The 13,830-nt window shown below is 43.5% G+C and overlaps 6 protein-coding genes across 6 annotated transcripts; 3 read left to right on the plus strand and 3 right to left on the minus strand.

Moving 5' to 3' along the window:
- Positions 1–210: 210 nt before the first annotated feature.
- O0I10_010387 (uncharacterized protein) lies at positions 211–3,047 on the minus strand (the record flags this gene model as incomplete). The annotated part of the gene is made up of 2 exons (XM_058490368.1): positions 211–585; positions 651–3,047. 2 exons carry the CDS (start codon positions 3,045–3,047, stop codon positions 211–213), a joined length of 2,772 nt encoding a protein of 923 aa, XP_058338852.1.
- A 717-nt stretch (positions 3,048–3,764) lies between these two features.
- On the plus strand, positions 3,765–5,131 carry O0I10_010388 (uncharacterized protein; the record flags this gene model as incomplete). The annotated part of the gene is made up of 3 exons (XM_058490369.1): positions 3,765–3,833; positions 3,897–4,082; positions 4,154–5,131. The coding sequence occupies 3 exons, from the start codon at positions 3,765–3,767 to the stop codon at positions 5,129–5,131; spliced, it is 1,233 nt and encodes a 410-aa protein (XP_058338853.1).
- A 633-nt stretch (positions 5,132–5,764) lies between these two features.
- On the plus strand, positions 5,765–6,077 carry O0I10_010389 (uncharacterized protein; the record flags this gene model as incomplete). Its single annotated transcript, XM_058490370.1, has 2 exons — positions 5,765–5,840; positions 5,911–6,077. 2 exons carry the CDS (start codon positions 5,765–5,767, stop codon positions 6,075–6,077), a joined length of 243 nt encoding a protein of 80 aa, XP_058338854.1.
- A 37-nt stretch (positions 6,078–6,114) lies between these two features.
- Positions 6,115–7,633, minus strand: O0I10_010390 (uncharacterized protein; the record flags this gene model as incomplete). Its single annotated transcript, XM_058490371.1, has 4 exons — positions 6,115–6,505; positions 6,571–7,010; positions 7,070–7,170; positions 7,228–7,633. 4 exons carry the CDS (start codon positions 7,631–7,633, stop codon positions 6,115–6,117), a joined length of 1,338 nt encoding a protein of 445 aa, XP_058338855.1.
- A 281-nt stretch (positions 7,634–7,914) lies between these two features.
- O0I10_010391 (uncharacterized protein) lies at positions 7,915–8,983 on the minus strand (the record flags this gene model as incomplete). The annotated part of the gene is made up of 6 exons (XM_058490372.1): positions 7,915–8,013; positions 8,075–8,137; positions 8,195–8,428; positions 8,492–8,616; positions 8,684–8,810; positions 8,882–8,983. The coding sequence occupies 6 exons, from the start codon at positions 8,981–8,983 to the stop codon at positions 7,915–7,917; spliced, it is 750 nt and encodes a 249-aa protein (XP_058338856.1).
- A 519-nt stretch (positions 8,984–9,502) lies between these two features.
- Positions 9,503–9,718, plus strand: O0I10_010392 (uncharacterized protein; the record flags this gene model as incomplete). The annotated part of the gene is made up of 1 exon (XM_058490373.1): positions 9,503–9,718. The coding sequence occupies one exon, from the start codon at positions 9,503–9,505 to the stop codon at positions 9,716–9,718; it is 216 nt and encodes a 71-aa protein (XP_058338857.1).
- Positions 9,719–13,830: the final 4,112 nt, after the last annotated feature.

Raw genomic sequence — 13,830 nt, forward strand, 5'->3', positions numbered from 1 at the left:
ACCCGTTGACCGATGATCTATAAGCTGATCTCAAAGTCGCAGTTTTATATATCACTCAACACATCTCCAAGCACAGACCAATTGATGACATGATTTGACTCTTCTTCTCCCGCCCATCAAATCAACCTCCACATGATAATCACATAAAATTTGCTATTGTTGTTATAATCTTCATATCAAATGAATGACAATGTTAAGGGAGAAAAAATGTTAATCTTTGCGAATGGGAGTGGTGGATCGGAAGCGAGACGCTATAACAGGAGTATCATCACTAATATCATCCAACAAAGGACGAGAAGATCTTCGACTACTAGGGCTAACAGGAGAAGAGATGCTTGGACTTCTTGGTCCTCCATTAAACATTACAGGCCGTGGACCATATGGTGATTGATGGGCAAGGGCTCCAGGTGGTGGTGGTGCTGCTGGTGCCATATACGCTGGATGCATCATGTAGGGTGATGGTGGGCCACCAGCTGCAGGAGACATTGGATGATTGGGTGGTATGGCCAAATAAGGTGGCATGCCCATTGCTGGTGGTGGTGGAGGGTACATTCCAGGTGGACACCCATTTGCGTATGCCATCATCTAACATTACATTACATCACACGTTAGTCAATTGCCATAGAGATGATAATACTTGCTATCAATACCTGTTGTTTCATCCATTGTTGTTGTCGTTGCTCCATAAGACGCCGTTCCTTTTCAATATCAATGTGATGTTGTTGCACTCGACCAGAGACTCGCATATTGTTGCCTTGCTTTCGATCCTTTTCACGGCGAGATATCATGCCAACGAATCCTCCTTCAGGTACTTGTGTCTTGTTTTCGTCAATTTGAATAAATGGTTGTCCTGTTGCACGACAATATTGGATTTGTTCCTTGGCTGTGAGTTGTTCACCAAGATAAGTATCCAAAAGGCTATTTTGTGTAGCAAAGTGATCTGATAGCGATGGTATCATGGGCCCAACTTCATCGTATTCGCCTTCATTATATCCATAGTCATATCCACCATATTCGTCACAGTCATAAGGATGCTGACTCTTGTTGTATTCTTCATCATTATCATCGTACCATCTGCCAGCAGGGTCCTGTGATCCTTGTGGTTCCCAAGAACGCCGTCTTTGTGATGACAATGGAGCAAGGAAACTACTAGCACTGCTACCTGCACCAGAAGATGACAAATGATCCACCGACTCACGTCCAGAAAGCAAACAAGTTGAAGGCAAGGAATGTTTACGTGGGGTATCAGACGAAGAAGATGTTGTCATGTACTTTGCAAAATCCATGCTTAGCGAAAAGTCATCGAAAAGACCACTTTCCTTATTGCTATTGGATTGCTGCACCGTAGATGTTTCTCCTGATTCTCCACCTCCTCGTTGCTGTTGTTGTTGTTGTGGTAATAGCCGTGGAGAAGTTGCAACATCAAATCCATTACCAAAGTCAAAATCGGGAACAAGCGGATGCCCTTGGTTGCCACGACTGGAACCTGATATTGCTGCTGTTGTTGAAGCTGCACTCGTTTTACCAATAGGCTCATCATCGCTATCAGATTCTTCGTTGTCGTCGTCGTCTTCTTGGTCACTAGAGTCTTCACTTGCATCTTCTTCATCACTCGAATCCATGATTTGACGAGGGAAAAGCTGGTGTGGATCTCGTGAAAAGCGTGCCATATCTTGTGGAGATTCACGACTATCGGAAGCAGATCGTTGACGGTAAGAAGGGATAAATGCACTATGGCAATCATCATCATCCTCGTTATCCTTGTCATCGTCACAGGCAACAGTAATGAGTGGGAGACTATTGGCACGAGCACCACCACGAATAGGCTGAGACATGTTATGATGAATGGCAGCTAGGCAAATGCGTTCAATATCACGCTGTGATAAAGGTCCTGGATCCATTGCAAGCACCAAATCTTCGGGTTCCAAAAAAAGACGAGGTGATGCAGTGCATCCATAATCAAGAGAAAGTGGATCAGTGATATCCGATAAAAGAGTACCAGGTCGTCCATGTAAATGAAAAGCGTCAAAAATGGCCATAAGGATTGTGCATAATTGCTGACGGCTATCAGTCATCAATTGCACATGGCCGTCTTGATATCTTCCGTTGCATTCAATTGTGCCTTCCACACGCACCATCAATCCTAGTTGCTTGTTATCCAACAGCTGTGGTTTCTCAGGGTATATAGCATATGCATGTGTCACTTGGGTCATTGTTGCTGCTGCCGTCTTGCTCTTTTTTGTCTCCAAAAACTTCAATGATGCACCTCCACCATGATTACCGATCGTGGTACTTGCTTTTCTTCCAAACAATGATTTGCGTCGGACACCGCTACTGCTGTCTACAATCACCCAGTACTTGTGCCAATCTTTTCCATCCATTCGCACCTGTAATGTTGATTCCCACCGTGTAGGGCTATTGTAATCTTCGGGTGTACCTTGATCCAATGTTGGGAGCAAGAGTCGAAGAGTAAAGAGCATATGCAGCTTTTTGCTTTCAAAGCATGATAAACGCATCGCACATACCCAACGTCCAAGTGTTGCCTCATCTGGAAGCTCGAAGCGCTGTGTCTTTGATCCATAGCTCATATGTACGGCAATAACAAGTCGTTCATCCACCACTTGTCGCTCCACCGAAACATCCGATATGTTAAAATACTGTGGTAGAATTCGTGGTGATTGCACTTGTGCATCCCACACAGACAATGTGGGTCCAGACAACTCCGCATAACATCGTGTGCGTTGTTGATCTCCATTGTACTTGTATAGAAATCCTTCAATGTACACCTTTTGACAGTAGTTGTCAAACGTCTTGATAAATGCTCTCATTTCATCGGGTTGGTTTCCATAACTGCTAGTGCTGCTGAGGTTTTGGCCAATACTGCTGCTGCTGTCGCAATTGCTGCTAGTGCTACTATTGCTTGGAGATGTTCCTGTTGGGCTGTCAGACGTCGATGACATCCCTGGTTTGATGAAACATGGTGGTCGAAAGCTGACAGCAGTACGAGCACTTGACAAAGGGACTTGATAGCTTGTTTCAGGACTCATTTACACTCGCTCTATAATCTAGTGCGGTCTATCCGAATAACTAGTTGGGTTGAATAAGGTTGTTACATCCATATACATATAACATATGCTTACCACGGGTTTGGTTTTTAAAGGAAAGGAAGAGGGACAAAGTCAATAAAATAAAAAAAAAGAACAAGAAATACTGATGAACAAGGATTGTGTCGACGACGCTTTAAAGAGGACATATCAGGGGCACGAGAGAGGGGAGGCCGCATCTTCCAAACGCAAGACTATAGGCACTGAGCTATTCTGTTCACGCTCGTAACTCCTTATTTCCTAGTATATGAGTAACAAACGATTAGGGGACGTCCCTTTTACACCACGACAAACTCCAATTATTAGAACAAGTCCTTTTTTTAGAGGCTTTCTCCCATTCATTGCTTGTTGGGCGGGAAGCTACTTATCACGCAAAAACAATTCATCCCCCATTTTCCAAATCAAGTATCTATTGGGGGATTGGCTGACTGTCGTACCAGAAATTCACCCACATTGGTTGGTGGCCAATGGTTGATCAGTGAATCATTGTGCTTAAGTGCAGATGAGCCGATGTGATTGGATCTCACTGACTCGTCACCGCCGCTCTCGTTAATGCTATATAAGCACCCCTTGGATCTGACACCATGGAGAAACAGGCATTCTTGCATTTTCTTTTATATTTTTTCCTTGCTATTCAATCCTACTTTTTCTTTTCTAACCATGGCCATTGCAAACGTCGACAAGCAGAGATTGGTTGTCTTTGATACCAGCCTGAGAGATGGCGAACAGGTAGGGTATATATACAACATCCCTTAATTCACTTGGAGCTCATTGTGTGTGTGTGCTTTATAGTCTCCTGGAGTATCTCTCAATACGGATGAAAAGATCGTCATTGCCAAGCAACTTTCTCGCCTTGGTGTCGATGTCATTGAAGCTGGTTTCCCTATTGCTTCTATTGGTGACTTTGAAGCTGTCCAACGCATCGCAAGAGAGGTGGGCCCTTTGATGGAAGGTCGTGAGCACATTGGTGAGCCTATCGTAAGTTTTTATTTTTACATACCAAAGTTTACTAGGGCATCGTTTATGCTGATACATTACATCTTTGATAGACGATTTGTGGTCTTGCACGAGCTACTCCTGGTGATATCAAGCGATGTGCTGAAGCTATTGCTGATGCACCCCGTCGTCGTATTCACACCTTCCTTGCTACCTCTGATATTCATTTGAAACACAAGCTCAAGATTGATCGTGACGAATGCATCAAGCGTGCTGTGGAGGCTGTGACACTTGCTCGTTCTTTTGTTGACGACGTTGAATTTTCCTGTGAGGATGCAGGTCGCTCTGATCCTGAATTTTTGTGCAAAGTGCTTGGCGAGGTGATTGCTGCTGGTGCCACAACGCTCAACATTCCTGACACTGTGGGCTATAATCTACCAGAGGAATATGGTGCCTTGATCAAGCATTTGGTTGAGAATACGCCTGGTGCTGATAAGGTGACTTTCTCCACTCACTGCCACAATGACTTGGGTCTTGCAACAGCCAACACATTGGCAGGTATTAAGAATGGAGCACGACAAGTGGAGGTTACTATCAATGGCATTGGTGAAAGAGCTGGCAACACTGCAATGGAGGAAGTGATTATGGCAGTACACACCCACCCCACCGGATTCCCAGTGTATCACAACATCAACACAAGACTTATCTACCCCACATCTGTACTTGTCTCCGATCTCAGCGGCATGGTCGTTCAACCCAACAAGGCTATTGTGGGTCGCAACGCTTTCTTGCATGAATCTGGTATTCATCAGGATGGTGTTCTCAAGAACCGTCAAACGTATGAGATCATCAGCGCTGAGACTGTGGGCGTTACCGATATCGCCCTTGTTCTTGGCAAGCACTCAGGCCGCAATGCTTTCCGTGAACGTTGCAAGGAATTGGGTTACGCCACCATCAATGAAGAAGAGTTCCAAAAGGCATTTGTTGACTTCAAGACCCTTTGTGACAAGAAAAAGAACATTGACAATGATGATATTCTCTCCATCCTCAGCAATTACAATACCAAGCCAAGCTCTCATGTTGAATTGTAAAACCCTTTTTCCTCCTTCCCCTCTTCAATGCACATAATGCACTTTTAGCATCCTTCTTCCTCCATCCTTTGTACAGTATTCCTATACCCGAGCGTCTTTTAATCTCTTTTTCCTTTAATACATGTGATTGAAAATTGAAAAAGCTAAACATTACAAAGCATCCATGTGGTTAAAAAGCGTCTTACTACACGTAAAGTATTAGTATCGTTATGAAAAGATGACATGATATTGCTCCCATCAGTAGAAAAGTTAAGCCATCGGAAGACAACCCCTTTGATACAAAGAGACACCTTCAACTGCAGCTGTAATACATGCGAACCATCATTTGGGATATCAGTATTGAACATAAAAAAGTAAACTTACCAAGTGAAAGACAAAGCAATGAAAGAAGGAAGAGAAAAAGAGGGAAATAGATCGAAAGATCAAGGGCGTTTATACCGATTTGTTTGTTGTATATCACCAAACAGTTCAGGGGTGGGTCGGTTCCCCCCACCCACCATTTCAAACGCGCTGTGCTCTACTTTTTGATGCAGGGTATGTTTCGGAATGCATGACATCAATATGATTTCAGCCCATTTACGGTGGGTTTTATATATAAATTTTTGGCAATTGCGATTTCCTCTCTTCTTAAATATGTTTCGTCACACTCTTAACAAGCGACTATGCCAACGCACTTTCCATTCCTCCATGCGTACGTGGAGCAAAGGAGGTAAGATGCTAATACTGTGTGTGTGTGTGTGTGTGCATACGCAATACTCATATTGTTGTGTGTGTAACAGCAAAAGATGACGAGGCAGCTCAAACAGCCAAAAAGTACGTGGGCAAGATTCACGAAGAAGAGAAATCCAAGGAGCCACATCCATCACCCATATCCCAAAAGTCCCGCGAGAAATATTCCGAAATGGAGAAGAAGACACAGGAGCATGATGAGAAGAAACAAAAATGAGCATGCTGTTATTGTTGTAAATAAAGACCCTTTCGAACTATAAAACCACTATACTAGCGCAACACAGGATCATCACAAGTACACCCCAACCGATCAACAGACCAGCTGCTAATGTAAGTACCCTGGATGACGAGGTTTGGGGACCAGCAGATGATACAAGGGCTTCACGTTCTGATTGCTGGATCGATTTTATGCTCTTGGTCTTGTTGGTCATGAGGTATGCACCGCCAGGGATGATCCAAGCAAGGCTCGTCGCCGCCAAGGCTCCTACCAATGCGTAGACATTACCCAGATTGCGTATGGTGACACCAAAATAAAGCAGCATGATCGAAACCAATATTGTCACCACCCAATGCAAGACTTGACTTGGATGATGTTCTAAGCCAAAGTATTTCAAAATACATTCACGAGTAGGATAGGTCCCCATTCTATGAGAGAAAAAGAGTGAGATTTTCCTTTTCAATGCTGTTATCACCATCACCATCCTACTTACGGAATAGTAAGTATCATGCTGATACCAAGTGCAAGGCGCCCAATGTTGATAATGATATCGTCGGTGGCAAAGTTGAGAAAAACATTGGATTTGACGTCGTATCCAAACACAAAAAAGCCTGTAACAGCGAACACCATCGAAATCACCCAACTCATAGTCGTTGCAAGCACAGTAGTCTGATACCATCCACGAGCACTTTGATCTGCAAGGCTGAGATAATTGCTGAAAGCCACATGAGGACACGCGAAAGCAAACGCAATAATGCCCAATGCACTACACACGTTGGGACCAGTGACTGTAATAGGAAGTGTATGGTCGTCATCGACATAAGCTGGGGCCCGAACGAGAATGACAACGATAATCAACGGGATACAGAGTACAGACACAATCGACCATCGCGCCAATCGCCCTATTGATCGTGGCAGATTAAGTGGGAACACCTAAAGGCATTCGATTAAGGCTGTTGCATAGACAATAAAAAGCCCTTGTTGTTGCATACCAAAAAGATTGAAACCAGACAAATGACTGTTGATCTGCTTTTCAAAAAGGAGTATTGGGGAAAGTAAAGTGAGAGTACGGATGGAATGGTGTCTCCAAGCACTGAGAACAGGATGATTAATGCATTCAAATGATAAATGATGATGACATGCAACTTACATATGTAATAGCTGATCGTGATGCCAATCGATTGAAGGAGAAGAGTCGTATTCAAGAACCAAAAACCAGGTCTTCCAAGTAAATACTCCACAAGATCCGCATACTTGTAAATGTGTACTCGATGACCAGCCGTTATCAGCATGTAAAGGCCCAGCTGTGAAATCAATGCGACAAAGATGGAGGCTACTAGTCCAAAGATAAGACCAGCATGGTATATAGCAAAAGGAAGGCCGATAATCCCAGCACCCACGGTAGCATTGACAAGATTAAACGCAACTTCCACTTTGTTACGTGTGCCATAGCCAGGTTGATTGGCTTGAAGAACGTCGTGATCGATTCGAATCGCTTCCTGTGCTGTTGTCAGGTTATTATATTCAGCATCATCCGTGCTGCCGTAAGGTGGCATATGAAAATGTGTGTGTGTGTGTGTGTAAAGTGTGTGTGAGAAAGAAGGAAAAAAGAATGAGTGAGAGAGGGATTGCTTCACCGCTCAACTTTTTCTCTCTACGTAAGCATGGCTGGAAATCAATCTTCCAAGTTCACTTGAGTAATCTGCATGGTCCAGTTTGTACACAAATATGCTTTATCTATCTATCAATACCCATTTTTACAAGTCATGTGTAGGGACGATTACAACCAGAGAGAAAGAATATACATGTATTGCTCACACATTCATAACAAGTTTATTTAACTGCTTGCTGTTGGCCGCTTCTTTTTTTCAGCTTCTTCTTCCTTTTCCTTTTCAATTTCAGCTACAACCTTTTCCACCTCTTCTGTTTCCAAGCTCTGATACAATGACATCAATTAATACAATAATATCATTGAGACTATCTCGATGGATACATACCTTGACTTTGCCATTAGGAAGCATGACAGAGATCTCGATGTTTTTGGCACCGGTTTGAACAACCTAAACGTTGCATTGTCAGCCTTGAATTAATCGTTGCATGACACTTGACACACTCACCTCCAAGAGAGATCGCACAGCCAACTTGATTGATTCCTTGTCATCCATGTCATCCTTATAGTTCTTTTCCAAGAATTCACGAACAGTTTGAGAACTTCGTCCAATCGAGTTGGCTTTCCAAGCAGTGTAAATGCCGGATGGTTCGGTCATGTATAGCTTTGGCTCATTATGATCGAATCCAACCACCAAGGTCGAGATACCAAATGGACGTACACCACCGCTTTGTGTATATTTCTATACCAATTTCGTATGAATTGATAGTCCAATCCCCTATATGCACTCTTGCAAATTACATACCTGCTGCACCTGAGCAATATAGCGTGTAATGTATTCGACTGATGGTGGATCCTCCACTGTCAAACGATGGCTTTGGCATTCGATACGAGCTTTGTTAACAAGAACACGAGCATCAGCCGTCAGACCTTGGATTGATAAAGTGGGTAAGCAACGTATAGTCGAGTTGATAACTGTAAAGTCGTCTTCATTTACCAGCAAATGCTAAAGCAATATGTTCATCGAGCATGCAGATCTTTCGAATGGTTCTGGGGTCCTGCAACTTCAATACTGACTTCTTCTCGACACCAAGAACAACTACGTCTTTGCCGCGGACACCCACCTTCAAGTATATATTTCAGGTTAGTTACATTAGTTCCACCACGCGCGAGATGCCATGTCAAGAAAGCTTACAGCACAGGTGCCTTTTCGAACAGCCTCGGAAGCATATTCTACTTGGAAGAGATGGCCATCAGGCGAGAAAACGGTCAATGCACGGTCGTACGATCCACTCATGGCTAACTGGGAAGAAGGACTATGAAATGCCACTAAGGAACGCGCGTCCTGAAGGAGTTTTGAAATGTCCAAGATCACCTGACTTGGCGGTTTGAGCTGAACACGAATCCTCTACAATAGATGTACCCTGATTTCCCCACACACGTACGCACACAACCCTTCTCTTTTACACAAAGCTTCATATGCAAAGAAACACACACACTTCACACGCAAAGTGAGTATCCAATATCAAATCTATATTCTTAGCACACGTATACTTATCACAATGACATGAACAAGGCCGTCACTTGAAGTACTAAAGAAGGGGAATCACTAGACTAGGTGCGCGACATTTTTCGACATCGAAGGCGCGACATCCTTCTAGTAGTTTAGTATCCAAAATACTGTATCAGTTTATGTTCCTCCGATAGCCAATTGCATCCCCTACATCAAAACATTCATACAAGACAAAAGAAAAGTAAACATGCGACTTAGAAAGATTGTCAACTTTACATACCATATCTTGTGGTAATAACAAAAATGCATGAGAGATCAAGCACCCATGAACGTTCATCCACGAAACATCCCGTATCACAGGAAATTGCTACTACTGTGGACGTCTACGTGGAAGACAATAATCATCGCTGCAATGAATTTTTGATCGCTAAGGGACGTCGACCTGTGTCTCATTTACCAAAGGCCAAGGAAATGATCAATCGCTCTGCTGTCATCGTTGGTGATGATGTAGATGTCTAGATGATGATTTGCTTTGTAAGTCTCATACAAAGAAACAACAAGATGATGCGATGATGAAATACTGATACCAGTAACCATATGTAGAGGGACAAAGAACACACGCCATTTTGAATGATAGTGCCACATTCTCTGCCGTTACAGTAGTAGCAAATTTTGCCAAATCACAGAAATAAGGATCATACAGATTCATGGTTATATACAACTAGGATCAATGCAATCAAAAATAAAACGTATTGTTATCACTGAACCACACGATAATATCTGGTATAATGGTCGCGACATTCAACACCCATTTGAAGTAATGGACCTTGAAGGCAACGAAAAAGCTAGCATTGGTTGACAACAAGCAGGATTTTCAAGGAGACTACAGGCAGTGACAGGGCTGGTGGCGCCAAAGGAAAACCCTGTCAATCTCATCATTCAAGAAGAACCAAGCAATGCTGCAGGATCAAGTAGTCAAAAGAGAAACAAAAGGGCGCATCAAGCTGATCGCGATTCTTATTGTTGCTGTTGATACGTCGTGTGCTTCTAGGGAACGTTCGAATGTGTGGTGGAAACATCTATTCTACGTTTCTACGTATCGTATCCATAAGCAAATACAAGAATACAACAATGACAATGTGTCATATCCACCAATTGATGATCGGCACCATCTAGCCAGGCTGGCAAATCTGCAAAAATCTCGTGATGCTAAAAAAGCAAAAGAAAGAAGAGGATGAAATAGCAATTTCAAGAGGCGATGTCGTATTTCAAGTACCAATATCATCACCAAGTACAAGATGACAACCCAAGGTACCACAGCTACCATACCTTATCCTGCAAGAGGACACGTATGTAACGTTCCCATCTATATACAATGATACACAGCGTTTCGAGTTGCCACGTCCATGTTGCCTTCCGATAAAGACATTGCTTGCTCTCTCTTGTCTTCAGGTTTACCTACGTATTCAGTATACTTATCTGACGTGATTGGTTCTTTGTATATCCCATTTTCAATCATTGTACATATTTCCTGCTGTTAAATAAATGCTTATATAGACTTTTTCTTGAAGCCATTTTAGTTACTGCGAATTCGAGCGACTCCAATGAGTTACGCATTTACCTACTTTAATGATCCATTAAGCTAAAGGACACTTTTTTTGGAGATTGTGGGGGGCTGGGGGTGCTGCCACCCATTCATATGAGTAGATAGTACTTGGACAATCGCGTTCAATGTTTATCATTGAACAACTTTTTATTCATGCTGTAAACAATAGAACCCTATGCAGTTATTTGAATAGCTCCTTGGCGTTAGACATACGCAAGAACCTTAGATACTATTATTGCGTTTGAAGACCTAGCACCAACGATCATGGATTGTCATTGCATGTTGGTCGACCTTCAATTTGCATGGATGAGAGCAGATGATCCAAAATCACATTTCCCAAATGGTGGCTTTTAAGAAAGTGTAGCTTTTATTCTCCTGTCATCTATTAATTCATTTAGGATATACGTTGTCATGCAGTGTAAGAGGAGTCGGACTGACGGAGAAGATGAATAGGTTACACATGTTGTTGACAGGTTGCACAAACGGATGGTGATGATAATCTTGGGCAATGTTAGTTCTTCATACACAAACATCGATTGATGAGAAAGCTATCCATGATGGCAGAGACAATTGCTTTATAGTTTGAGTATTTATACGTCCACATTTGATGCAGGATTACACATTGGATGTTCGAAGTTCAGGAGTTTGGCTGCATATAACCAAGGCTGGTGTCACTTTTGCCATAGAGATACGTAAGAGGGACTAGAAGTTCATCCATACTGATCGAGGTATACAGGTGAGCATATTCACAAGAGGAACCGTGGGTAGCTGGGTGGCTGTATCAAGGACGATGAGAGGAACCAAAAAGAGTCCATCCCACCTTTCTCCACTCCCATTTACAAAAGCAAGGTGAGACACACTCCATTAACGAACTACAGCGCATTAACTCCTGTCATGCTCTTGAATGCAAGACGTAGATGGGTGAACCGGTGGTCAATGGCGTCCCTTTCAACTACAACAAGCACGCGCGCAATCTACCCATGTTTCAAACTTCCAATCCCGTACAACAGGTACGGCAATCGCTGCAGCTCTTTTACAATTCAAGTTTGACATTGTGGTGCTGAAGCTCGTGTGTAGATTGCTGTTCTCTCGTTTACAAGATCTAATGGAGGCGTCGCGTGTATTCATTCCCAAGTTGTCCACAACAACACTTCTTTACACTGCCTCTTTGGGTATGTTGGCAAGAAAATGCGTTGTTTTCCTTGGTATCTCACATTGTGTTCATGGTAGATCGATTTGTTGGATGATGGTACCTGTGGACAGTAACAAGATATTGATCTCAAAGCAAGAACGCTGTACGTTGGTTCAATGGTATGTATGGTGTTGGATCTACAATGTAGGACCACTTAATTAATGAGCCTTACAACGAAACAGCAGCAGCACATACTGGATCGGATGGATACAAGGTTATTTGCAAGCAACGATGGAATGGTATTGGGAACACCTCAAGGTAAAGTGGTCATTTTTGGATTTGTCACCTTCAAGTGCACTGATGAAAGCAATAGGCTCTCTTTCGGCGATATTACTATTATCACGGGTGCACGTCAAGGGATGGAGTGTACTGTCTTAAGGGGGAAGGCCATGTTGTGGTACGCGGATATTACGTTGGGCTCACGGTGCGACTTCGGTTTAAAAATGCACCCTCTGACCTTTCGTGGAGAACAAAGTATATGCTTCCCATCATTGCACGGCTATACTTTACTCGACTTGAAGACGATGGGTTGTCTTCTTGGCAACATGGCTGGACCCACGGCTAGTGGTTGTCAAAGTCGGCTGGGGAGGGGCTTCATGTCACCGTTAAAACCGGTGTTTTGACGCCACGTTCCTACGGGAGGCTAGAAGGCAGTACGGATACTACATTCCTTGGCAGTGCGCTTTTATTATTGCTATTATTGCCGGCGGCAAGATTCATTGGTATGTATAGCATTGGATCTACAATACAAGTGCTCTGGATTAACGAGCTTTTACAATGGAATAGCAGCGGCATCATGATATGGTTGGCATGGAGATATGGATGGCATGGAGATACGGTTCTTATTTGAAGGAAGGATGTTATTGTGAGGCATCACAAGGTAAGAGTATCCATTATGGGGTGTGGCGCATGCAAGTGCACTTACGATGGAAGATGTGCAACGACAGGATCAAGAAGGCTTTTCTTCGGCTATGTCACTGGCACGTCAAGGATGTTATTGTACTGTGTGCTGTCTTGGGGAAACCATGCTGCCCTTACCACCTCTTGTGGAAACATGTGCTCACGGTGCTATGGCAAGACCAATTTAAATACGCATCCTCTGTTCGCAGTTGCAACATGCGGATCCACGGCTCAGGTGGTGTCAAAGTCGGCTGGTGAGGGGCTCAGGTCACCGTTAAATCCGGTGTTTTGGCATCATGCTTCCTTCGGGAAGGGGCTAGTAGGCAGTACAGGTACCTTGGCATTCTTTGCATTGTGGCTTTATTTATTGCAATTATTGCTGGAGGCAAAATTCATTGGTATGTACAGCATTGGATCTACAATACAAGTGCTATCAATTAACGAGCTTTACAATGGAATAGCAGCGGCATGATATGGATGGCATGGAGATATGGTTGGCATGGAGATACGGCTCTTATTTGGAGGAAGAATGCTATTCAGAAGCACCACAAGGTAAGAGTGTTCATTGTGTGATGTGTCGCATGCAAATGCACTTACGATGGAAGATGTGCAACGACAGGATCAAGAAGGCTATTATCACGGCTGCAAGTCAAGGGATGGAGTGTACTGTCTAGGGGGGAAGGCCATGATTGTGTTAGCGGAAATCAGTGCGACTCACGGTGCGACTTCGGTTTAAAAATGCATCCTCTGTTCGTACGCTGGACTACCAAGTATATGCTTCCCATCATTGCACTGCTATACTTTACTCGACTTGGAAGACGATGGGTGTCTTTCTTGGCAACATGGCTGGACCCACGGCTAGTGGTGTTAAAGTCGGCTGGGGAGGGACTTCATGTCACCGTTAAAACCGGTGTTTTGACGCCACGTTCCTAC

This window comes from Lichtheimia ornata, assembly GCF_029851405.1.
Source record: "Lichtheimia ornata isolate CBS 291.66 chromosome Unknown scaffold00069, whole genome shotgun sequence".
Lineage (NCBI taxonomy): Eukaryota > Fungi > Mucoromycota > Mucoromycetes > Mucorales > Lichtheimiaceae > Lichtheimia > Lichtheimia ornata.